This window comes from Balaenoptera borealis, assembly GCF_965194805.1.
Source record: "Balaenoptera borealis genome assembly, chromosome: 12".
Lineage (NCBI taxonomy): Eukaryota > Metazoa > Chordata > Mammalia > Artiodactyla > Balaenopteridae > Balaenoptera > Balaenoptera borealis.
This window is the reverse complement of record NC_138869.1, coordinates 7,731,713-7,757,524: the sequence shown is the minus strand read 5'-3', so window position 1 is coordinate 7,757,524 and position 25,812 is coordinate 7,731,713. Positions and strand designations below refer to the sequence as shown.

The following is a 25,812-nucleotide window of genomic DNA, read 5'->3' as shown; positions in this document are numbered from 1 at the left end:
GCCACTTGGGTGGGGATTCTCTCATTATCCTGTGTTACAAACCGGGGTAAGCGTGGCAATTGGGGGTGAAGCGGGAGGGCCTCGGACTCAGCATTCTACACTGATGGCCCCTGAGATGCCTGTGCTGACCTCAGGGGACCCTGTCCTTGTCTGCAGGGGCTTCCAGGCTTGGAGGGGGTCAGACAATCTCAACCTAGTTTGAAAAGCATTACTGAGACCCAGCAGGCGAGGACTCTAGCAGGCAGGGATCTCTGAAGGCTGAGTAAGCCTCCTTGTGCAGAGAAATTCAAGGCGTCAAGCCGGAGAGGGGGAGCATTCCAGGGGGAGGGCCTGCAGCGCAAAGGCCTGGGGGCATCAAACAGCCCAGCCTAGGGAGGAAGGAGGGGGATTGGCAGATTTTTGGCAGAAGAAGGGGTGGGCGAGGCGAGCACTTTGGAAGGAAGAGGACCAGGTCGGGGCGGTGGAGGTTTACCACAGGGTCTGGTACAGCCGGGAGCCGGGAACCGCACTCCCCAGGCCCGGGCTGTGGGGGAGGAAGGGCCCTACTGATGCCACTGCTGCTGGCTCCGGGGAGGATTATCTATTTTAGCAACTGGGGAGGGCGGAGCAGGGAGCGCCCAGCCTCTGCCAGTAGCGCAGGCAGCTCCGAGGAACGCGGAGCAGCACCGGGCGTCTCGGGCAGCCGGGTCCTGGCCCCAAGGGCAGGCAGCGTGATGCTGGCCGTGTCGCTCAAGTGGCGGCTGGGCGTGGTGAGGCGGCGGCCCAAAGGTACGGGGCCCCGGGGCTGGGGCTGGACCGGGGTCCAGATGGAGGGCGGTGGCCGAAAGGCCCTGGGGAGTCCCGGCTTCCCCTCCCCGCCCTGTTACCCCTTGCTCCGCCTCGACCCTATCTGCCTGTGTGCCGCGCTCGTTCTGGGTCTCTGTCCCTGAATCTGTGCGTGTGACTCCTTTCTCTGCCCTGGCCGTTTCCTCATCTCTCCATCTCTTTGTCTATCTGGGTCTCTCTAACTCCATCTCTTCACCTTTCTCTCCACCTCTGTCTCTCTCTGTCTCTCTGTCTGGTTCTCGCTCTCCTCCCTCCACCTCTCTGTCTCTGAGCTGACCTCTGCTGCTCCTTGTCTCCTCTCCCGCTCTGTCCTGCTCTCTTTGTCCCTGTCTCTGTCTGTCCTCTCCTGCTCTCTCTGCAACTGTCTCCCTTGCTCCTACTTTTCTTTGCCACCGTCTCCTTCATCGCCCCCTCACATGGCATGTCCCTGGTGGCCTTTCCTTTTCTCCTGATTCAGGGCATGGGGCTGTCCGGGTGGAGCTGGAGCAGCACGGGTGTGTGTGTGTGTGTGTGTGTGTGTAGGGTGAGGTGGGGAGCTGGGGCAGGGGGCCGTGGGCAAATGCAGGACTTGGACCTGGGTGCCTGAGCCCCAGAAGGGGGCTCCTGAAGGAGGCGAGGCTGTGGTGGGAGGGGGGATAGGGAGGAGTGTCTAGAGCAGGGAGTCCAGCCCTCCAGGCCCTGTGACCCCAGGTCTCAGCTGTGGCCTGCCTGTGCTGCGGTCTCATCTGCAGCATGGGGTGGTGGGAGGTGGTGGATTCGCAGCCTCTATGCTTCAGGCCTCAGAACTAAGAATAATTGTACTGTTCATAAGAACAAGAGTAACTGACATTAATTCAGTGCCACTGTGTGCCAGGCATTGTGCTAACTCATTAATTCCTCACAACAGCCCTGCAAGGTTGGCCCTGTCCTTATCCTGAATGCACACGGGGGGAACTGAGGCACAGAGAGGTTAAGTAACTTGCCCATGGCCACACAGCTGACATCCAGAGGTTTTCTCAAGCCAATTCTTATAATTGCCATGAGCATTTTCTGACACTGAGGGACCTACATGGGGGGAAGGGCTGCTTCAGGAGTGGTCAAGAGGTAGCAGGGTCTGTGGGATGACAGAGGGCTCTAGACCCTGCACTGGCCACGGACAGCTGGTGGTCTGACATCCCAGAGGTCCCCAGAAGCCCCTTCCCTGGGGACAGAGTAGCTGATGCCTGGAGAGCATTAGGAACAGGATTTCCCTTGGGGCTTCCCAGGGACCCCTGTGCTGGGACTGTCCCCAAGGGAGAAGTCCCCTCCCCCATCAAGACTGTTATCCTCCTGTTCAGGTCCACAGCCCGAGAACCCAGTGGAATCCTCCCATGCTGGAGGGATAGACAGACACATGCAGGGATAGTCTGACCTGCTTCTGATTTGAGTGTTCCCCAGGATATGGAGAACAGCCAGCTACATGCCGTGAATCAGGTTCTGGGTCTTGGAGATTCAGGAAGTGCTTGTATTTTCCCCGACAGACCTGGATTCAAATCGTGCCCCTGGGTCTTTCTTCCTGTATGACTCACTCAGAACCTCAGTTTCCTCATTGGTAAAATGTACCCAAGAGAAGCCACCCTCCCAAGATTGCAGTGACGATTAGGAAAGATTGGTAGTGACACATGCTGTGAAGAAAGATGAGGCAGGGAGAGGGCATGGGGTGTGTGAGTAGTGGGGTACAGTTTCAAATGGGGTGTTGAGGGAAGGCCACACTGAGAAGGTGACATTAGCGCGAAGCCCTGACGGAGGTGGCAGAGGGAGCCAGGTGGCTATCCAGGGGAAGAATGCGGCTGGCAGAGGCCACAGCCAGCGCAAAGGCCCTGGGGCGGTGGACGTGTTGGGTGTCCCCAGACCAGCAAGGCTGGAGCAGGGTGGGTGAGGGACCTCTGGTCTGGCCCCTGTGCTTCTGGAGGAGCCACGGGCAGTTTAGGGATGACGACCTTTTTTTTTTTCTTTTAAAATTAACTTATTTATTTTTGGCTGCGTTGGGTCCTCATTGCTGCGCGTGGGCTTTCTGTAGTTGTGGCGAGCGGGGGCTACTCTTCGTTGTGGTGTGCGGGCTTCTCATTGTGGTGGCTTCTTTTGCTGCGGAGCACAGGCTCTAGGCGTGCAGGCTTCAGTAGTTGTGGCACACGGGCTCAGTAGTTGTGGCGCACGGGCTTAGTTGCTCCGTGGCATGTGGGATCTTCCCGGACCAGGGATCAAACCCGTGTCCCCTGCATTGGCAGGCAGATTCTTAACCACTGCACCACCAGGGAAGCCCAGTGACGAGGTTATTCAGGATAGTAATCCCCCCACCGGCTGAGTGGGGTCTCCTGCGCGGGCCCTCCCAAGTTTTCTCCTTCTGCCCCCACTCCGTGGCGCACATCTGTGTTGAATTATTCACTCCTTCCTTCCCCTCCGTAATGAGACTCTCCTCTGTCTGCCTCTCTCCTCGACATCCGGCTCCTAGCATTTCTCACACTGCGGCAGCTGTGTTGGGGTCTCAGATCTGACTCTCGATGTGGAAACGAGCCCCCTCCCACCAGTGCCTAGACAGCAACCACTTCCCCGGCCTCTGCCCTCCTTGATGCTGGGAGCACCAGAATTTCAGATCAGCTATGGTGTCTAGAGACCCCCGGGCTTCTCCTTTTATCAAGGAGCCAAGGGTAAACTCTCATCCCTGGAATAATTCCTGGAATCCCAGCAGCCTGGAGTGAACCTCTGGACCTGTTCTTTGTTTCCCAAGCGTTTATTAAGCACTTGTTGTTTGCCAGGTGCTGTGCTAAGTACTTCATGTGTACTTTCTCAACCTCACAACAGCCCTATGAGCTATGAACTAAATCGCCCCATTTTACCGGTGAGGAAACTGAGGCTTAAAGAGGAAGTGACTTTCCAACTTCCCAAGGTCACACATCCAGGAAGGATTTGGTGGAGTCTGTGCACCGGCCCCGCCCCACCCACCCAGGCCGTCTGACTTCCAAGTCCAAACATCTCACCACGGGCGTGTTTCTCAGTGGTCAGTTATCTGGCCTCCCCACCAGGAGCAGGGGACCCCTCTGTTGCGTTCCCAGCGTGTAGCTACTGGTCTGTCTTCCCCAGGCTCCCCCAAGGTTATCCGCTCTCCCTCTGCTCCCCCTGCCCCAGGACAGCCCTACAGAAACAGCGATGGGGTCCCCCAGGGTTCCCCCTCCAGGCTGAGCAGCCGTGTCATCCACCAGCACCAGTGCTGATCTTGTCAGCCAACGTTCCAGCATTGTCTCCGTTCGTCAGCCTGAATGTTCAGTCCAGCAGGACCATCTGCCTGTCTTAATTGCCCAGATAATTGTGAAGGCTGCCGGTCCTGTCTCCTCCCTGGGGAGATGGGCTGATGGAGCAGAAAGAACATCTATCAGACAGGGCTGGATGGATAACCCCCCTCTCCGTGGTCCTGGAGCAATTCCCTGCTCCTCCTGAGAACTGCTCCTCAGTTTCCCTTCTGTGCCCCCACTGCTCTCCCGTGTCTGGAAGCCTCCTCACCCTCCTCCCCGTCCGCCCATCGCTCTCCTTCGGCTGACCTTGTCTCTCTAGCCCCTGCATTTTGCTGACTTGGCCAAGGTGACGGTGACTCATAAGCAGATGTGTGGGCAGGTGAGCGGGCAAGGGGAGTGGGCACCTACCCAGCAACCTCGTACAGCCACACAACTGGGGCAGCTGGGGTCCCTGCAGGTAACCTTGAGGACAGTCCCTGCCCCTCACTGAGTCTTGGTACCCCGTTTGCAAAATAGCCTGTTGAGGAAAGTTTGTTTGAGGTTTGGGTCATTTGGAGCCCAAGCTGGGGACGGAGGTGAGGGTGTCCCAGGCTGGCAAGGTTGGAGCTGAAGCAGCCCCCAGAGACTACAGGTCCTGCTCCTGCCCCAGCCCACGCATGTACCCCCATTTTATACATGAGAAGGTTGAGGCCAGTTTTGCTCAAGGTCACCCCGCCAGTCAGGGGCGGAGATAGGACCTGAACCCAGGGTCCCCTCTCAGGCCCCCATGCTGCCACTGCTGGAGGGGGAGGTGCTGGCAACGTGGAATGTTCATCACCACTTAGGAGTCAGGCTTATCCAGGGATGGAAGGGCAAGGCAGAGGGGGATGTCCGGGGAGTTGACAGTGGGACTGAGGGATGCCTGAGGGCTTTGGAAACGCAGATGGGACACCAACCAGCTGGAGTATCCCCCAGGAGGTGACAGTGGGCAACCCTGGGGGACTTGCAGGATTTGGCTGGGCAGAGGAGGGATTAGGGCCAGCGCATTCTTGGGTTACTGAGAGTGTGAAGGCTTGGAGGTGGGAATGGGCTCAGGGTGCTGGCAATGGAGGGAGCGGAGGCTGCAGAGGAGGGTGGCCAGTTTTGGACACCAGTTGGCGATCTCCCAAGGATTCTTCCTAAATGGTGCTGAGGGGGCTGTGGAATGTGGAGTGCCTCAGGTAGCAGGCGCTGGCCCAGAAATCTCAGGGTCAAGCCTTGTCCTCAAATAAGTGGCCTCTGCCAGGGCCCACCCCAACCCTGCAGCCCCTGCCCCCCACCTCCACCAGTGGGGTCCTCCTGCCTGGATCTTATTGGTATAGTCTCAGCTGGGCTGTATGGGCTCCTTGGATGGGCCTTCCCAAATTCTCTCCCTGCTTGAGCTTCTACCACTAATGAGTCCACAACTGCAGCGTTCTCTTTCAAATAGTCCACCAGGAGGACAAAAAATAAGACTATCACACAAAGCCCTTTTGAGAATGTGTGTCTGTTGGGCTGGGATTAAGGCTTTGGAGCCAGACACCTGGGTTCTTGTCTCCTGCCCCTCTGGACTCCAGTTTCCTCGTCTGTAAAAAGAGGTGATTGTGCCAGCCTCATGGGCCTGAAGCAAATGCCACTGGAAGTTAAAAACACACTGACGTCCAGAGGGGATTAAAGAGCCTGGCCCCAGACTTGGGGGGGGCGGGGGGGCGGTTTGAATGGCCACCTGCTCTTTCCAGCCACACACCTAGGAGAGGGCCTCAAGGTGGGAGGGGAGCTGGTGGGACCCCACTGGAGCCACATCCAGACTCTGAACTGTGGCCTCTCCCTCCAGGGCTCAGAGGCCATGACCTGGGTCCAGGCACGGCCACTGAGTCTCTGCAGGCTGGTCCTGGGGCAGGGGCCTGGAGGAACCACAGGGAGACAGGCTCCAGCTCAGGATAATGGAGTGACTCCCATCCTCATGACTGTTCAGGAATACGGTGGGCTGCTCATGAGGTGGTGAGCTCCCTGTTTGTGGAGGTATGCAAGCTCTACCAGACAGCAGAAAGGATTCCTGCATCAGACTGAAGAGGGATGAATTATTGGTTTCTTTCCAGTATAGCAATCCAGAGGTGATGTATAGTCATCATTTATTTCTCATTCATTCATTCGGCAAACACTTACTTAGCGCTTACTGTGTGTGAGGCCCAGCCCTGGGCATAGGGTCAAAATCAATGAGCAAGACAGTTGAGGGTCCCCTCTTTGATGGAAAAGAACAGGTGAGCAAATGCATTGGAGGAAAGGCTGGGAGAGGGTAAAGGGGACCCACCTGGTGTGGCCAGGGTAGGCTTCTTGGTGGAGGTGGCATTTCGGTCGGGCTCTAAGGATGTAGGGGGAAGGGGGTTCCAGGAAGAAGGAAGAGCCCATGTAAATGACCCAAGGAGGGAGCACCTGATTCTGACGATCTGACCCTCAGCCCATCTTAGCTGGGGGCCTTGGCCAAGTCCCTTCCCCTCTCTGGGCCTCAGTTTTCCCTCTGTAAGACAGGAGCAGCAATGCCTACCTCAAAGGGCTCTTGAAAGATTCCATGAGACACTGACTCAATAAAGTGGTAAAACCTTGTGTAAGTACCCTTTTTCTGGGGCATTTACACAGGGGGTAATACTTTTTTAAAAAAATTTATTTATTATTATTATTGTTTTGGCTGCATTGGGTCTTCGTTGCTGCGTGCGGGCTTCTCATTGTGGTGGCTTCTCTTGTTGCGGAGCACGGGCTCTAGGCGTGTGGGCTCAGTGGTTGTGGCCTGCGGGCTCTAGAGCACAGGCTCAGTAGCTGTGGAGCAGGGGCTTAGTTGCTGCGCAGCATGTGGGATCTTCCCAGACCAGGGATCGAACCCGTGTCCCCTGCATTGGCAGGCGGATTCTTAACCACTGCGCCACCAGGGAAGCCCCAAAGGGTAATGCTTGATCAAGAGGGTGGGTGGTGGGAGTCCAGGGACAGTGTTGGCCACAGGCTGAACCTGAGTCCAACCTCCTGCTCCACTTGGATGCCGAGGGCACAGGATGAGGGCTGCGCCTGCCGCTCCCAAAGCCTCATCGGTCACCAGCCGTGAGGGGGCGTTGCTGTCCTCAGGCTCCTGTGTGCTCCACTCCTGCCCTGCTCCCGACAGCTCAGTCGTGTGGCTGCCCAGGCCCTCCATGTGTCACCCTGCCAGCATCTCATCGAGGGGGCTCAGGAGAGCCCGCCCCTCCTTAAATGTCATCCATGAGGCGGCCACAGTGCCGGGACGCCCTATTCAGTGCATTATCTCCCCCGAAGCAGGTCTCCATCTGTCAGGACCCACCCCCTTGCCTGCCCAGCCCACCTGCTCCTGCGGGACCTCCGACCCCAGCCATGCGGGCTGGTGCCTCTCCCTACCATACTGCGCCCCTTCCCCCTCTCACCCTTTGCCCAGGCTGCCCCTCTGCCTGGAATTCCCTCCCTGCATCATCTTAGAGGGTTTGGTTCCTATGTCCATCAAGACTTAGCTTAGATACCACCTCCTCCGGGCAGCTTTCCCTGATGCCTCCCTGAGTGGCCTGACTCTTTGGCCCCCTTTGTTTTGTTTGGGTTCGTAGTGAATCCTTGTTGAGTGTAGTCCTTTCCACAAGAGACACTGATGTTCTGCATCATGTGTGATGTTCTTGGCACAGAGTTGGTCCTGTGTGGGCAGTAGCTGGGCCTTGAACCTGGGTCTCTTGACCCCCAGCCCAGGGTTCTCTCTAGGGCTGGACATGTGGGGGGGTTGGGGAGGGCACTGCCATGGTGTCCTTGGCACCCTGAGATGAGGACGCGTGACGGGGCTGAGCCCTGACAGCCTGCCCATTTATTTTCCCGTTTTGCTCAGGCACCAAGAGGGCAGGTGGGCAGAGTCTGAGTGGTCCCCGTGGGAAGGAGGGTGGCTGAGGTTGACTGAGGTCAGCCAAGGCCCCTACCCCCACCCAGGGGCTCTCTCAGCACCCAGTTAAGTTATTTTTGTAAGGAACTTGGCTGTCCTCATTCCTCCCTCCCTCTAAACCCTTCCATGGCTCCCCAGTATCCTCAGGAGAGAGCTTTGACTTCTGAACATGCCATTCAAGGCAATTATTTATTTTTTATTTTTAATCCCAGTCTCTGGGGGTTGAGCTGAATTCCTCAGTGTATGGCACACATGGTCCTGAGCCAGCTGGCACCTGCTCTGGCTGTTTTATCTTATTTTGTCTCCTTCATGCCCTACCTCCACTCCCAGTTACCTCCCTTGAAACCATCACTCTGTGAAACAGGTCTTTACACATGTATGTGCCCTTACAGCACATGTAGTGCTTTATGTATGTTTTTAGTTTACATAAGTGATATTACAGGGAAATATTCTCCTTCCTGCCCTCTCCCTGCCTCCTCTCTTCCCTGCTCTGTCCTCCCTCCCTTCTCCCCGCCCCTTCCCCTTCCTCCTCCCCCCTTCCTTTCTCCCTTTAACTCACACCGTGTCTCTAAACCTATCCACATGGCTGTGCATCTCAGCCCAGTTGTCCTCCGTGGGGTGTGGCCATCGCATTACCTGTCCCCTCCCCCAGGATGGAGATGCAGGTCATCTTCACCAGTGACATTCCTATTCCTGCCCCTTAGGGATCCGTGGGGGGAGTCACCCAAGGATAACTACCAGGAGGGAGGGCGCTGGCTCTCTCATGGCTGCCTCAGTTTACCAACCCCCCCAGCAGTGCCCCTGCCTCTCCATCTCCGCGGTGCTCACCAGCACCTGGTCTTGCCTGCATTTCTCATATTTGCCGCCCTGAAGAGTCAAGTGGGAGAAGTATCATTTCCCCTTCACTTCTCTGCTTACCAGTGAGTGGAGCCGGCTCTGCATGAATTTGGGGCCGTTTCCTTCACGCCAGGTGCCCTGCCTGTTCATCGTCATGCCCCTTTTCCTTTTTCTTCTTGTTTTGCATCGCGATGCATCCTGACTCCATGCTTCTGACCTCTACCCCTGGCAGGTCCCCAAACTCGCACTGCTGGCCATCGTCATCAGAAAGGAAACAGGCTCAGAGCAGCAAGGGACAGGCCCGGGGCACAGAGAAAATTGGCTTCCAGGTCTCCTGCCCCTGAGGTGCCTGCCCCCCACCTCCGCCTCTGGTCCCCCCATGCCATCCGGACCCTTGCAGCCCATCCCCTCCTGCTGCCATTTGGAAACAAGTCAGATCACACAAGACCCAGTTTAAAACCCTCCAGTGTCTCCCCTGGTGCTGCATCTGGAGCAGAATCCCGACTTCTCTCCTCCTCCTGCCTGCTCCCCAGACAGCCCACGCTCGCCTGGAGACTTCTTCCTGCAGCCGCCCTTGGCTCCTTCCCATCCTGTCTCAGCCTAGAGGCACCTCCTCTTAGAGGCTCCCCGACCCCCCACCTCGTGTTGTCCTGGCCCCCGTCGCCCTCCGCACCTTCTCGATGACTTATCTGTATTTGCAGGTTTTTCTCCTTTGATCTCTGTCCCTCTCCTAGACCAGCAGCCCGAGAGGCAGGCTCTACATCTGCTTTGCCCGCTTGGAAACCTCGTGCCCAGCTTAGTTTCTGGCAGGTAGTGGGTGCTTTTGGGTGACTGAGTGACCAGAGAGGTAGGGCAAGGCCGTGTTCACACTGACCACCTCCACGGGCCTTGCACTCTACAGTTTTTCAGGCGTTTTGTTTATTCACCGAGTTTCTCAACAAAACCCTGTGAGGACAGACATCTTCATCATTAAGAGGAGGGACCTGGGGCTCAGAGAGGCCCCCTGCACGGTTATGGCCCCACGTTTCCCCTCCAGGAGGGAAGCCATTGCAAGTGTCAAGCGTGGAGGCCAAGAGGGAGCCCCAAGGAGCTGCCCCATCTGTGGCCAGGCCTGGGCCTGTGGCCCCTAGGCCCTCCCTAGTCAGAGGATTCCGAGAGACTCCCCAGGAGCAGCAGCTTGGGGACCCCGCCCCCCAACAGTCCCTGTCTTTCTTCCCGTATCCGTGAGTGTGCATTTCTCAGGGGGCTGTGGATGGGGTGCTTGTGTAGACGGCGTCAGCAGGGCCTGGGCTTAAATCCCTGCTCATGCCTCACACTCTGTGTGACTAAGAGCAAGTGGCTTCACCTCTCTGGGCCCCTGTTTCCTTGTCTCTGAGGTGGGGATGCGATGAGAAGATACTTGGAAAATGCTGAGAACACAGCCTGGTACAGAGGTTCTGTGTAAGGAACCAGCTGTGGTTCCTCTCACCTCCCCCCCCGAGCCTTGCCCTTCCCTGGTCTCTGCACACAGCCTGTTGTTCTTTGCTCTTGCAGCCCCCTGCGACCCCGTGGCCCTACCTGCCCCTGTGCCCTCCAGGGCCGGAGGAAAGCCGTGGTGAAGGGCGCTAGGAACTGGCAGGTGTGGGCCTGGGGGCCTAGCCCGGGTGCAGCCCACTGGTGTGGCATTACCCCTGCAGTCAGGTGTTGGGCCATGGGGCTGGGGCTATGGGGCAGCTTGGCAGAGTGGGGGGGCCACAGCCAAACAGCACCCCCTAAGGCAGGGTCACCTCATGGCCCTCACCTGTGGCTGGTGGCATCACAGACTGGGTTTCACTGTCCCTGTCTGTAAAATGGGGGCAACAGTGCCCACCTTATGGGACTGTCTTACAACCAGGAGAGGGGAGGGATTGTCCTGGCCTGGCCCTCGGTGTGGTGTGAGGAGGGAGGGAGGGAGGGAGGAAGGGACGAAGGGAGAAGCAGCAGAACAGCAACAAAGGGTTTATCTCTTGTTATCGAATCGCCATTTCTGCGTCCTTCCCACCCAGACTTCATTTCCGGTTGTCACTCAGGGTCCCTGGCAGCTCGGGACACGGTCTGCTGTGCTTATGACTAACCAGCCCTGGGGCCTGAGAGGAAGGACAGAGGCCAGGGTCCAGGCCCCTCTCTGCTCTGGAGGGCCTCAGACACCGTCCTCTCTGGGTCTCGGTTTTCCCATCTGTGCAGCATGGGGTCGGTTCCCACTTGTGGGGGTCACTACCCCTGGGGGGGCGGGGGCCAGGGATGCCGGTGTCCTGCAGTGTGAGGACAGCCCGCTCCGCAGTGGTGCCAGTGGCTCCCCATTAAGAGGCTCTGAGAAGGCCCTGCAGGCCTGGCCACATGTGGGAAAGAGGGCAAGAGTGTGCGCTGGGCAGACCTTCCGAGGTCTCTTCGCCCTCACTCCTCACGGGTGGGGAAGCAGAGGCTCAGGCAGAAAGAAGTGAGTTGCCCAGAATGACAAGGTTCTTGGGTGGCAGGGCTGGGGTTTGAACCTGGGTGCATCTGGCCAGTGTGCTCATCTACCTTGTAGTTCTGCCTTTCTGGCCTGGATCCATCCAAGGCATTGGTGTGAGACTCTTGGCAGGAAAGTGGATGGATAAATGCTTCCTGACCCAATATGTGGACTCCCTAACCCTAGAAGGTGGTGCTTTTATTATTCCCATTGTGCAGCTAAGGAAGCTGAGGTCCAGAGAGGTTTGGACACATGCCCCAGGTCATACAGCAATCCATCTTTCAGTTGTCTCATAAAACCTGAGGACGTGGAGGTGTCAGGGCCTCTCCTGACCATGGAGGGGCTGCCTGTCAGCTCAGTGGCCCTGCCACCTTACCCAGGCGGCCCAGTCCCCGTCACTGTCATCCACAGTGTTGGAAATGTAGAACACTCAAACTGTGACCTGGAGCTGCTGGTAGCCCGGGCCCCTAGCAAACCTGGCTTCTAGTCACAGTGCAGGCCCGGCAATCTGTCCCCCTTTTCCTCTACTTCCCCAAGGTTTGGCCGCATTGGGCGAGAGGGGTCGTGTTTGGAGCAGGGCCCAGCGGCAGCTTCACCCACTCTCGGCTCCCAGAAGGGGCTTCTGCTGCTCATTCCCAGGCCCTCCTCCCTTCTCCCTCAGAGGCCCTCTGTGCCTGAGGTCCTTGCAGAGCCTCTCACCCCCTTGCTCTACAACCATCTGCGGTTCCCGTTGCCCGCAGGATGAAAGCCAAACCCATAATACAGCATTTCTTAAACTTCGTATGCATCCTCTGGGGAGCTGGTGAAAATGCAGGTTCTGATTCAGCAGGTCCGGGTGGGGCCTGAGAGCCGGCATTGCGAGGACCCCCCGGCAGTGCCGCTGGCCCTCAGACCGCCCCTGGGGGAGCGAGGGGGGCCGGGTCGTCTGTGGCCTGGCTCCAGCTGCGTCTCCTGCCTGGTCTCTTCCTCACTTGTCACTTGGGACTGTGTTCATGGCACCTTCCTTCCCATCCTTCAAAGTCAGGCTCACAAACACCTCCTCGGTGGACCCCCGACAGAGCTGACTGCCCCTCATCTGCACCCCCAGACCCCTTTATCTTGAGAGGCACATAGCAGCGCCTTTAAGAACAGACCTCTTAGGTGTGAACCTGGCTCCACACTTACAGCTGGGTGACCTTGGGCGAGTCAGTTAACCTTTCTGTGCCAAATATTTATTTAAGCCCTACCTTGTTCAAGAATGGACCAACAGTTGCTTCCAAACCCACTTTTGGATAAAATGAATGAAGTGAAAATGTGCTTGGCGGGCTGACAGGAACAGAGGACAGAGGGAAGATGCTGATCCTCGCCTGTGTCCTGGTGTCTCGGTCCCCAGTGCCTGGCACAGCAGGTGCTCAGAGAAACGCTGCATGGAAGCTCTCCCATAACCCGTGGCATGACCTTTCCAGGAGCTTTTCGTCCACAAAAGTAAATTCCAAAGGAGCAGCGAGAGAGACAGAACCACGGAAAGGTTTTGGATCTTCCGTCTTAATCGCTCATTTAAATGCGTCTGTACGAGAGGGGGTGGATGGAACTCCAAAGGCCTGTGCACCACACGGCCCTCCTCCCTGAAGCGGTTGTAAATGGGGGGAAAGAGGGCGAGGGTCTGTTAAGAGCCGTGTCCCTTCCTGCCTGGTGTGGAGCTGGGACTGCTCCAAGGTGGCTCTCAGTGCCCTGGGGATTGGCAGGGTCTTCATCAACAGCCTTGTTGGGACCATTGCAGGGCACCGTGGACCACACTGAGAGTCTGCACTCCCTTCCTGCCTGGCCCGATTCTCCCAGCAAATGCCTCCCAATTCAGGTCCCCCCTGTCTGACTCAGTGCTCACCATCCCTCCCATGGCTGAGACCTTTGCATCTCTCTTTGACCTTTGACCTCACTACTGGCCCAAGGGCCCCTGCCCCTGAGACATACCTGAAATCATCCGAAGAGGAAGGCACCCTTGGGAGCGGGGCAAGGAATATGACCTGTGGATACAGGGGTACAAAAGACCCCACCCCATACTCAGAGCCTGGATTGTTCTGAATGTGCCACTAGTGGGTCTGGCAGGAGCCAGCATGGGCAGCCCAGGAATTGTGGGCTGGACTCTGCGGTGGGCATCCCCGCTGAGGAAGAAACTCAGATGCAGTCCCTGGTCCTTAACCACGGGGCTGCACCCTCCTTTGCTGCAGGACAGAGGTGAATTTGAGCCCCCTTGTTCCCATGCATCTGAGAGCTTCCATGGGAGCTGGGACCTTATCTGTCTCGTTCTCTGCTGTGTTCAGCTGGATGCAATAAGGAGTTAGTTTTACAGGCTGTTGACACCCCGAATCACTATCGCCCATCCTCCCCAGCACCTCTGCGGTGTCTGGCTCTCAGCTGGTACCAACACACACTGGTGGGTGGAGAGCAGGAGCAGCTAGAGAGCTGGAGGAGGGGCCCTGGGTGTCCGTCAGGGTCATCCTGAGCTAGTGCGGGGGAAGCTAGGAGTGTGCTGGGCTGAGGCCCAGCTGGGGCTGGAGTTGTGACCAGCTGCCCCTGCCCATCAACCCAGGATGCACAGTTTGCTCTGTCTTCCCACAGAGCTGGGGGATGCTCTGGATAACAGGCTGCTGGGCTGATCTTCCCCAAGTCCCACCTTACAGGAAAGGAAACCGAGGCCTGGGAGAGGTAGCTGGAACTTCAGTGGAAGGGCCCAAGGGACTCCGAGTGCAAGGATTTCTAAACTGAGACACACCCTGGCATCGTTCCACGGCTGTGTTTTATCTGGCTTATGTCCTGGGAATTCTGTGCAAGATTCTGTTGGAATCTGCTACTTAAAAAAAGGAAAAAAAAAGTTTGGAAGGCCCTGTTCCTCTTTTCCAGGTAGAAAAACTGAGTCTGGGCTGGGAGGCAATCGTTTACCAAAGACCCAGGGCGAGTTAGGGGCAGAGCTGGCCTCAGGGGTCTGTCTGCCTGCGGGCCCTGGGGGAGGCCTGCCATCTTCAAAGACCCCTGCCCAGACTCAGGCTGGGGGGGGGGGGTGTTGAACCCCATCCAAGGATCAGCCGTGACAAGGGCCGTGTCCCCTTTAAGCAGAGAGCCGCCCGCTGCAGTGGGTGGACTCTTGCCCAGCCAGTGGGAGCTCTGAGCTCCCCTCCCATAGCCCCTCCCTGGCTCCCAAGGGAGTCAGTGGCACCGGGGAGAAAAGAGCAGACATGCTGTGTGGGCTCAGCCGGGAGACCCCTGGAGAGGCGGGTGAGTAACGGGGACCAGTAGGCAGAGTGGCGGGGCCGAACCCTCTGGAACTGCCACCCAGAGAGGGACCTGGGATGGCGAAGCCTGGGACAGCCACTCCCAGACCCAGAGCTTGGAGGGAGGGCAGGCGTGGGACACCTGGCCAGTGGACAGGGGAGAGGGCTGTCTGTCTGACCGTGGCTGCGGGGACTGAGTCCGCTGGGCTGTCCTGCACGGCACGGCCAGAGGGCAGCGCTCCTGCCTCAGGCGTGCCCCAGGGAGGCGCGTCCTGCCCCTGCGTGAGCTGTGGGCGCCAGCTCCCTGGTCAGGGTGCTCTGGGGGGAGCTCCTACATGGGCTCATGGCAGGAGGCAGAGGCCCCGGCCTGGTGCTGTCTGGTCGGTGAGCCTCAGGCTCTGGGAATGCAGAGGGGACAGGTGTTGCTCAGCTGCCATATTCCTGGGTGGGCCCAGGGCTGGGACCCTGGGAGGGGCTCTGGGGCAGGCTAGGTCACCCTTCACTCCGTGTCCTGGGCCGTCCCGTCAGTGCCTTCCCATAGTCGATGTACTCCTGGTGTTACCTCCTTGCAGCAGCTCCAAGGGTATGGACTGTGGTCCCAGTGGACAGACAGATGGGAAGCTGAGGCCCGGAGGGGCCAGTGGCTGACCAAGGCCCATAGTGGCTGAGCCGGGATTGGCCCCCAGATGACTTTTATAGCAGAGCTCCCCCAACCATGCTTCCGAGGGCCCGTGAACTTAGGCTCCCACCTCCCCGCCTGTCACAGAGGACAGAGACAGGGTTACCCCTAGGTCCCCAGATCATAATAATGTGATTAATAATAGTAGCTGACAGCTGTTGAGACCTTACTCTGTGCCAGGCTCTGTTCGGAGCTCTCTCTGTGCATTTTATTGTTTAATCCTCACACCGCTGTGTATTCAGCACTGTTATTCTCCCCATTTTACAGTTGGGGAAACTGAGGCACAGAGGTGTTAAGTGACTTGTCCAAGGCTAGAGCTAGAAGTAGCACAGCTGGGATTTGACCCCATGTGGTCTGCCCCTGCCCCTTCCTGGTGACTCCACTGCCCTCCTGGCTTGGGCACATCTGTCCTCTCAACGTCAGGCCCAGGAAATGGGGTCACCTCGTCCTGAAGTGGTCAGAGCCACAAGGGCAGCAGTGCCCTGGAGACCTCACCTGGGGCACCGCCAAGGAGGTGTCTTTGTCTTCCTCTTCCTCATGGTGCTGCCCCCTCTACCCAGGCTCAGGCCTCAGCATCGCCTGCCTAGACCTTAGCCCCAGTCTCCTCCCTGGCTTCCTGGCCCTCACCCCCCACCACACCCCACCTCCATGCTGCTGTAGGAGGGAGTTTGCTAAAAACTCAGGTTTGATCGCAGCTTCTTATCCTGGCATTCAAGGCCCTTCATGATCTCCCTGGCTTTTTCTCTCTCTGATGACTTCCTTGACCCCCACCCTCACCCCTGCAGCCCCCACCCTAGTCTCCTCCCCAGGTCACAGAGCTTCATGATCACACCTGTCTCACTTGGTGTCAGCACTGAGGCTTTTTTTAAAGAAAAGTCTAAAGATGGAGCTTCAGGCACAGTGGGATCCAGGTGCTCAGCATGATTAGGACTCCAGGTCTCTGCTTCTTTTTAGGCGAGCTTTATTTCCAGGCAGACTCCTCTCCTTGAGGCTCCCAGAGGGCCCCTAGTACCTTAGAGCTTATGGTCAGACAGCTTGATCCTCCTCAAGGAAAGAGAACCTGTTTCCAATAGTTTCAGCAAACGTTCCCAACAGGTGGCCACTCCCTGCACCCTCCACATTTCACAGAGCAGGCTGAGACCCTGAGCAGTCAGGCCACATGCAGTGCTCCTCAGAGAGAGCCAGGCTGGGGCTTGGGGCCAGTGGGGCACAGTGCCCAGGGCCCTTTCTCCTCCCCGAGGGACTCTGCCAGCACGAGTCCTTTCTCAGGCCCATGCCCTGGCCATGCTGTCTTGGTCCTGGGAGGCTTGTTCACCCCACTAACCCTGAGCCCCTGCAGGAAGACATGTGACCGGGGCTGGGGTGCACAGTAGGCTTGAAAGCAGATTTGGGCAGGAAACCCCCATGCCCCACAGTGTCCACTATCCTCTGATTCCTGGCCACAAAGTGGTCTTTGTTCCCAGCTCCTGGGAAGGCTCAGACAGGGTGTGTGTGTGTCGGGGTGGGTGGGAGGGTACTTCTGCCATGGCCTGAGCTGCCCACTCCTCCGGGGGGCCCTCACCAGAACCACCTGGACCTTCTGGCAGGGCTGACCTCCTCAGGGCCATGGCTGTGGGAGAAACCCCAGTTCCCAGACCACGGAGGCCAAGGCCTCCAGACCCAGGGAGCCCTGGGTTTGCATCCTGTCTCTGCCTCTTCCTGATTCTATGACCTTGAGCAACTCATTCCACCTGTTTGATCCCCATTCTCCTAATCTGTAAGTGGGAATTGAATTTCACATGATTTACTGAGAATTTACTGTGTGCCAGACTCTCCATGCCAAAAACAGCAGTGAACAGACAGGCAAAAACCCAGCCCCCCAGGGCTGACATCATAGTGGGAAGGGGCAGATAGGAAATAAGATCACTAAGTTAAAAGAAAAAAAAAAGTGAGGTCTGCTAGGTAAGGAAGGCGATGGGAAGTGCTGGAGGTGTTGGGAGTGCAGGTGTAAGTTCAAACAGGCCGCTTGGGAAAGATGAGAAGGTGAAGATTCCACAGGTTCCTGAGGGAGGTGAGGAAGGGGGTTTTGTGGGTGTCTGGGAAGGAGCATTCTTGGCAGAGGGAACAGCCAGTTCAAAGGCCCTGAGGTGAGCTTGAGTCTGGTGTGTGGAACGGCGAGGAGACCAGCGCACCGGAGTGGAGGCAGCCCAGGAAAGAGCATTAGGAGGTGAGGTCAGGGAGGCCCGGGGACTGTCAGTTGTGGGGAGAACGTTTGATTTTATTCTGCGCCCGGTGAACTGAGTCTTCACTGCTCCGTTGGTGACCCAGTTTTGTGGGTTTGAGAGGGACGTGGGAGAGCACAGACCCAAAAGGCCATGGCCCTTCTGGAGCCTGCATCCCCACCCCACTGACGTTGGGGCCATCGTGGTCCCATGGAGGGGGGTGTCAGCCCAAGCGTGGGCTCAGGGCCCAGTGCCGGGAGCCCCGCACGCCTTGTGGAAGAGGGATTGCAGGGCTGGCAACCTCTCTGGTCGTGTCCGGCCTATGGGTGCCCGAGCGCTAACATGGGCCTCCTGGGGGCCGGTGCTGCCTCCCTGGGTACCCCTCTTTTGGGGTCTGTTTCCCTTGTGTTTGGAGGGAGAGAGCAGAGCTGAGGATTAAGGATGTGGTCTGCTGGGGGCCAGAAAGACCAATTCCAGTCTGTCCTCTGCAGCTCCCCAGCTGAGTGGCGTGTCTGAGCTTCAGTCTCCTCGTCTGTAAAATGGGATTGTTAGTGAGCTCGCAGAAGAGTTAAACATGTCAGTGCTGGTCAAGTGCTTGGAGCAGGCCTGGCACTGGGCGGGCCAAGCCCCCGACTCCTTTGTCAGTCTTTTTTTTTTTCAGTCCTTGGCACCACGTGAAGCAGGCGTCTGCTTTTTAAATCTATTGATATATTTCTTTTTGTTTCCCTTAAAAACATGCATTGAACAGAGCAAGGGTCACCCCGTGGCCGAGCCGATCTCTTCACGGCTTCTGGGGAGGCCTGTCTTCTACGGAAATCAGAGCTGTCACTCCGAGGTCAGCCTGCCACCGGCTTTGATGCCTCTCCATCCAGCTGTCTGACCCGGTCCAGCCCGCCATGGCCAGAGGGCGATCATTCAGTGGGTCAGGAGTGCCCAAAGGAGCCGTGACTGCTGCCGGGAGGGCCACAGGCATTACCCCTGAGTCCCCCCAGGACTGTCATGGGGTGAGGGGAGAAGGCAGGAGGGGGCCCGTGGCTCCGCCACTTGGGAGCTGTGTGACCCTAGGCAGTTCCCTTAACCTCTCTGTGCCTCAGTTTCCTCATCTATAATGTGGGGATGATCATGACACCCACGACGTAAGATTATCATGAGGATAAAGTGGTAATAATTTAAAATTTCTTAGAATATGGCCTGGGTTCAAATCCTGACCCTGCCCCTTACAATGGGAAGTCACCTAACCTGCCCGTGCCTCAGCTCCACCATCTGTAAAATGGAAATAACTATCATCCCACCTCAGAAGGTGATGGGGATACATGAGACAAAGCTTGTGAAGCACCTAGCACAGCACCGGCACTTAATCAGGAGGAGTTGTTACCATTACTAATGGGAAAATCTTTCTAACGAGGTGAGTAAAAGGGCCAGGGAGAGAACTTCCGTGTGTCCTGGCTCTGTGTACCACATAACCTCGCTGATGCCTCCCACCAGCCCATGAGGTGGGCACTAGCCCGCCCACTGTGCCGAGACTCAGAGAGGAGAAGCGACTTGTCCCAGATCCCTTAGCCGGTCGGCAGCAGATTTAGGATCCAAAGCCCATCCTTCCCTTTCCATCGAGCCAGAGATGCCTTCGGAGGTGGGGCCGACCCAGCCAGGATTGGCTGATCACTTGTAGGAGTGCAAGCAGCAATGGGCCGCTGTGTGCAGTTGTGGTTGGACCCAGGGGCGACTGGGGGCCCCCTTCTCCCCAGCGGCACTCGGGCCGGCTGGCCCTGCTGCTGGCTTTCTGTCGAGCGGTTATTTTCTCTTCAGCCCAAGTTGAGCCTCCCGGGCATTGGTTTTCCCAGTGGCCCCTCTCAGATGCTGAACGCTCCCTCCTGGAGGCCCGCAGAGCCAGGCATCAGTCACGCCCCCATCGACAGCCCTCCCCAGCCCCCGCTTCCCAAGCCCCTGTCCTGCTTAGGCGGGACCCTGACAAAGGCAGCCTGGCCAGGGGCTGACTTCCTTTTTCCCTTTCTCAAAGCTCAGTGGCTCCCTGGGGCTCCAGAGAAACAGAGATAATGAAGGCAAATTAGCAATGCTTTCAGGAGAAATAAAATAAAAAAGAAACCCATCCTCCCGAGCTGCAGCTTGGGGGCGAGGGACCAGGTGTACTGTCTGTGCTCAGCACGGCGTCTCTCCCTCCTGCTCCCCCAACTTGCCCAGCCTGAGTCTGCCGGATGGTTTGGCACTGCTGCGGAATGATTTTCCCTCTGAAGCGAGTTCTTACAGGACAGATTGACTGAAGGCAAAAGCTCATAATTGCCCATTGCTGGAAGGAGGAGACAGGAAAAAAACCACTCGGATAAAAATATCTCTGTTTTTTATGCACGTTTCCAGCTGAAAATTGGTGGGAAAGATGTTTTTGAAAAGCCTTCATCTCTAAGCATATAATTACCAGGTCCCAGAACAAAAAAGAGAGCAGGAGTGAGCAGGCATGTTCTCCGAGGGAGGAGGACTGGGGTCCGAACCCTCCTGGGGTTTTCTATAAATAAAATAATTCCCTCAAATTCTCATGCCTGGGCTGATTGGAGCCAGCGATAGGGGGAGACACCCCCATTTTACAGATAGAGAAACAGAGACTCAAGTCACACGGTTAACTAGTAATTCTGTCCTTGCCTTGGTTCTTGGTTTGAATGCTGCCTGTTTCCCCCTGACCTGAGGATGTTTGTGAGAGTGGGGCACTGTCCCCTCTGAACAAGCATCAGCAGACATTGTAGCATTCCTTATGGGTGCCTTTCTGAATGTGGCAGGGGTCTTAGATATCCAGAAGCCCCTTATCTGGCCATCAGCTATCCTGAGCGGCCTCTACTGCCAAGAGAGGTCATCAAGTCCACACCCTAAAATGCACGTGCCTTCTCTACAGAAGAGTCTCTCAAGTCCTCACTTATTGCCCACTGACTCTGCGCACAGTTGTATGAGTCTTGGTTTGCATCGTCACACAGTCAGGCCTGTCTGACAGCTGAGCCGAAAGGCAGCAGACCCCACATCTCCGCTGTGCCAAGTGTGCCATCGCAGCCCAATTTGGCACCGTGTCATTCACTGGATCAAAATTTGAATATTGGGATGAGGAAGGGGCAGAGAGGTAGTGTTGAAGACACACCACAGAGACACCCCAGGAAATGGGTGTTCTGCTTCAGCAGCCAACATCCCGCACCCTCTGCTTCAGAATCAGCATTAACCCACGGCTGTTCCCCTCCATTCTTTGGGATTCTACGGCTCTGAATTTGGCAAACTTGATTCTCTGTTTTCTTGTCCTTAGGAGATAATCTTCCCCCTCCCCCACCTCCAGACTCCTAAACTTGGAGCCAGCAAGCTTATCTCTGGTCTTCCCAGGACAGCCCGGGAGAGAAGGATTTTCCAGTGGCAGAGTCTAATTTGCATGGGATAAGACAGATTTTAATTCCAGAGTTGCCCACATGAAATACCAGAGACGTTCACTGTCGCACAGTTGATAGAACCCAGTCTTTTTAATTTTATTAGCTCAGAAACGCCTTGTTGAATCTAAATGAGGTGCGAATTAGGGAACCGTAATAGGAGGCATTATACTTAATGGGATGTTGCCTGAATCCGTGGCTGCGGATGTGAACACAGGGCCTGGGGGTGGAGGAGGTGAGCAAAGCTGCTGGGGGCCAATTCCCGGGGTCCTGGAAATGATTCGTTATTTCCCACCTTCTGGCAAAGCTAAGGGAGGCTATCCCCGGTCTGGAGAAGCCATTTCTCAATGGTTAGAGCTGCAGGTGGTGAAGGTTCTCAGGCTTCCTTGGACCCAGGTTGAGCTACAGCCTTGACCCCAAGCTGAACCTGACCCTGACCCAGCCTGAGCCCCACCCCTGACTCTAAAACAGCGATTCTCAATGAGGGGCAGGGCGGGGGTGGGGGGGACAGTACTGCTCCCCTAGGGCACATGTGGGTTGTCTAGAGTCATTTTTGGTGTGGTGACTGGGGTGGGATGCTATTGTCATCTAGTGGTTAGAGGACAGGGGTGCTGCTAAACATCGTACAGCATCCAGCAAAAAAAAATGTCAATAGTGCCGAGGTTGAGAAACCTGCTGTAGATTGTAGATTGTAGATTTCCTGGTTCTGACTGAGCCCGGACCTTGGCCAGGCTGTGTCCTGATCTTGACCCAGGTTGACACCACCTCTGGCTGAACGCTAATCTGAGCCCCTCCCCACCTTGTGAAAAGGATATGGCTGGGATGGGATAAGAGGCTTCTGCCCCCTGCTGGGGCTGATTTCCTCCCTAGCCCCTTCTCTCCCCCTCCTCTGAAGAGTGAGGAGGGGGACAGTCCTGTGAGTGAGGCCTTGCTGTGGCCAGGGGACTGGGGAGGGAGTGGCCTGCCCAGAGCTGGTGAATGGTGAATGGGGGTGGGGGCGGAGCAGGGAGGCGGGCTGGGGTGTAGGCTTGGGTGAGGCCTGAGACAGCAGCAGAAGCCTGGGGGTGTACAGGTGCCTGGAGGGGCAGGGGTGGCCCCAGAGGCAGCATGGGAGAGCCGGCCCGCTTGACCGTTTGCCAATTGACCTTACCCATCTCAGTCCAGGGCTGAGAAGGGACTTGGAGAAGGAATGTGAAAAAAAGAACCTGGTCAAGGGAGCCTGGAGCATGGGGCAGGGTGGGCAGAGGCGCCTGGGTTCTGGTCCTGGCTATTTGCAGAGGCTGCCTTGTCCAAGGATTGTGCGACCTTGGGCACGAGTTGTCCCTCTCTGAGCCTCAGCTGTTTTCTGTATACGTGGAATGATAGTTGTGGAGATGGTTAATCCCTGGACCGTCGTGAAGAGCCCAGTCTGTGGTGGGTGCTCCAAAGAGCGTTACTCAAGAGCACAGACAGAGTTGCCCTTGCGGGGAGCAGCCCTGAGGCTCCCCCAGCAGAGACTCAGGTGGAGCTGGTGGCAGGAAGGAACCCCTCTAACAGGCCACATCCACGAAGCAGAAGATTCCCAAGGCAGGAGGGCTTTGCCTGTTGGAAATGACAGCAGAACTCAGGGCCTTTCCCCTCTTTCTCTCCTGCAGACGATGGGCCTTACTCCAAAGGAGGCAAGGACGCAGGAGGGGCTGATGTGGCTCTGGCGTGCCGCAGGCAGAGCATTCCAGGTAACTAGCCTCCTCTCCTTCCCCTTCTATGTCCTGGAGCATAGAGAGCTCCAGGTGGGGGTCAGACAGCATCGGCTCTGCAGCTAACTCACTTTGTGACCTTAGACTAGTCACTTAATCTCTCTGATCCTCCTTTGTAAGAAGGACATGATTTCACCCAATGTCATGCAGCCAAGGGTACTGAGGGGTCTTACCAAGTATTGACCTCACTTGTCCTGGAGCTGGGGGCCTAGAATTGCCCCACGCTGCCCACTCACCCCCTATCTGTCGGCAGAAGAGTTCCGAGGGGTCACCATGGTGGAGCTGACCAAGAAGGAAGGCAGCACGCTGGGCCTGACCATCTCGGGTGGCACCGACAAGGATGGGAAGCCCAGGGTCTCCAACCTGAGGCCTGGGGGGCTCGCAGCCAGGTGAGAAGTGGGCTCAGTGGGGACAGCAGGAAGGGGCCAGGGGGCAGTGGAGGAGGGTACTAGGGCCTTCGGCAGAGCAATCAGACAGCTGTTTCCTGGAGCACCTAAGAGCTTGGTGTCTGTGGAGGGAAGGCCCCCAGTGGAGGCTGGGATTCTAGGCCCCGGCTGCTTCTTTCCCTTTACACCAGAGCTGACTCAGCTCGGCCACAGCATCCCATGCTCACCGCTCTCGGGCCCTCCAGGCCTTTGCATATGCAGTTTCCTCTGCCCAGAAGGCCCGTTCCCTAGGCATCCTCCTGGCAGACTCCTATTCATCCCTCCACACTGCCTCTGGGAAGCCCCCAGCACCCCAGGCTGAGGCAGGCGTTCGGCTCTGCTGGCACAGCCCTGTGTGCCACTTCTGCACACACTGCCTGCACCTATTATTTTACCTCTGGGGCTCCCTTGGACCATGAGTTCCATGAAACCTAGGAGTTAGTCTCTCTATCACTGCCCCTCTGGGCCCAGGAAGAGCATTAAGGAATAGCAAAGGAGGTGATGATCTGGCCACTCTGTGGGCTGTCTGGGGCCGGTTAGAGCTATAACTATGAGGGTGACACCTCAGCATGAGGGAAAGCGGGCAGACCAGCATCAGGGGAAAAGCTGGCCTGGGTGTCGGGCAGGTCTAGGTTAGAATCCCCACTCTCCTAACTCACTCGCTATCTGACCCTGGACATGTCTGACCTCTCTGAGCCTCAGCTTCCCCATCTGTAAAATGGGTATCCAGAGACCATAAGGATTCAGTGGGAGGGGAGATATGAAATGCCAGCACATGTTACCACGCGTGTGCTCTGGCCTCGTTTCTCCCAGGAGTGACCTGCTGAATGTGGGCGACTACATTCGGTCAGTGAACGGGATCCACTTAACCAGGCTCCGCCACGATGAGATCATCACTCTGCTCAAGAATGTGGGAGAGCGTGTGGTGCTGGAGGTGGAGTATGAGCTGCCCCCGCCCGGTGGGTGCCCTTGGACCGGGAACTTTCTCCACTGCCTTGGTCAAGGGTGGACAAGGCTGCCTCCTTGCCAACACCTGGGTGGTGGGTGGGGATCATGCCAGCTGGGGTGGGCTGGACCTGGAGACTGGCCACAAACACCCATGCTGCACCTGGGGCCTTGTCTACAACTGCAGTACACTGTCACCAGGAGGTGGTAGGGACCTGCTTATAACCCCTTGTCATCCTGCATATTTAGTTTCCAGATGCTTCTCCTTTAGGAGGGAAGGTTTTAGGAATGTCGCTGAATAAATTGTTCCCCGCCCTCCCATGCTGCACTGAGTACAGTGGCCTAGGATTTAGCTTAGCTCTGAATTTTCAAAGTTGGTCTGAAGTCTTGAAATTTGAGTAACTGTCTGGAATTCAGCTCTGGCCTAAGACTGCGAGCCATGGGCTCAAGCCTGAGTTCTGCCATTATCTCTGTGGGAGCATGGGCTGGCCCTTTCCCCTCTCTAAGTGGTGGACTGAGTGGCTTTTAGGGAAGAGGGTGCCTCTAAGCTTCACTTGTCCTACCTGTAAAATGGGGCAAGGGGAATTTACCCTTCCTGTAATGTCTTTGACTGGTCACCCAACTCTCCTGGAATGAGCTTTGGGGACATCTGCCGGCTTGGTGATGCAACTGAAGGACTCAAGGAGTCCTCCATTTCTCCCCAGCCCCTGAGAACAACCCAGGGATCGTTTCAAAGACAGTGGATGTCTCCCTCTACAAGGAGGGCAATAGCTTTGGCTTTGTCCTCAGAGGTCAGTGTAAGAGTCACCTTTGGGGTCAAGGGACGGGAAGGCTAATGCCAATTCTATGTATGTTCTATTTTGCTCTAATGAATTGCATACATGTATAATCTTCCTTCTGACTTTTAAGAACCATTAAAATCAAGTATTAAATGGAAAAATTGGCCAAGCAACCATTAAAATCAAGTATTAAACGGAAAAATTGGCCAAGCAACAAATGATTGGGGGGAGTGAGAGGGAAAAGTTGTAACAGAAAATGAAGTCTGGAGCTGCCTAGCAACCAAGGGAAAAAGGGAAATAGGATGAGGTCGCAGGAAAGGAAGCAAGCTGTTTAACAGAGAGAGGACTGTGGTCCTATTCCCTACTTTTTGTCCGAACTCTGGGTGGGATTTACGGTTGATATCTCATAGGAGAGACTATGAATAGCAAAGACAGAATCCTCAAGCAGATTTAATTAAGGAAGCCTGCTTAAGGTCTGGGTTGGGGCCTCCAGGCGCCAGGGAGGGAGTGGATAGATGACTGTCGAATTCTGTCCAGGAGGTGCCCATGAAGACGGGCACAAGTCCCGGCCGCTCGTCCTGACCTACGTGCGGCCCGGCGGCCCTGCCGACAGGTGAGCCTGAGCCGGGATGAAGCTTACAGCCTCACCCTGCACTGCCCTTCCCCAGCTCCCCTAGGAAGAAGGCAGAAGGGACATCATACACATTCTCCAGATGAGCAAACTGAGGTCCAGACAGGGGACACCCCTGCCCAGAGTCGCTCAGCGGATTATTGGTGGAGCCAGCACTAAACCCCAAATGAGAGCTACCCCCAAGCTCTTTCTTCCCCAAGGTCCTGCTGTCTCAGGGGGTAGGATGGGGATGGAGAGTGAGCTTTAGCCTCATGTTACCCCTTCCCTGGCCTTCATTTTCCTGTCTGTGGAGTGGGTCCAATAGTGCAGCCCCTACGAGCTGCTGTGAAGGAAGTGTGGGGCATGGTGACCGGCGTCACTGTGGTCCTCTGTGATGCAGCTTCCCCAGTCCTGGCTGCGCTGCCAGCCTGGCCCTGCCTGAGCCCCGCTCAGAAGCTCAGAAGCGCCAGGAGGAGAGAGTGTGGA

At 56.7% G+C, this 25,812-nt stretch overlaps 1 protein-coding gene across 7 annotated transcripts in view; it reads left to right on the top strand.

Moving 5' to 3' along the window:
* The first annotated feature begins 388 nt into the window (after positions 1–388).
* GRIP2 (glutamate receptor interacting protein 2) overlaps positions 389–25,812 on the top strand; it is a 68,083-nt gene continuing 42,659 nt past the window's right edge. For 2 of the 7 annotated variants that reach the window (XM_082345702.1, XM_082345704.1), the window contains exons 1-6: positions 12,895–14,545; positions 22,466–22,546; positions 22,821–22,956; positions 23,806–23,951; positions 24,642–24,728; positions 25,254–25,329. In XM_082345702.1, coding sequence (XP_082201828.1) covers positions 14,506–14,545; positions 22,466–22,546; positions 22,821–22,956; positions 23,806–23,951; positions 24,642–24,728; positions 25,254–25,329 — 566 coding nt within the window. In that variant the 5' untranslated portion in view covers positions 12,895–14,505. Of the gene's footprint in view, positions 769–12,894; positions 14,546–17,711; positions 18,827–22,465; positions 22,547–22,820; positions 22,957–23,805; positions 23,952–24,641; positions 24,729–25,253; positions 25,330–25,812 lie in introns of those variants that run through there. The other 5 variants (XM_082345705.1, XM_082345703.1, XM_082345699.1 and 2 more) reach the window with 5 other exon arrangements.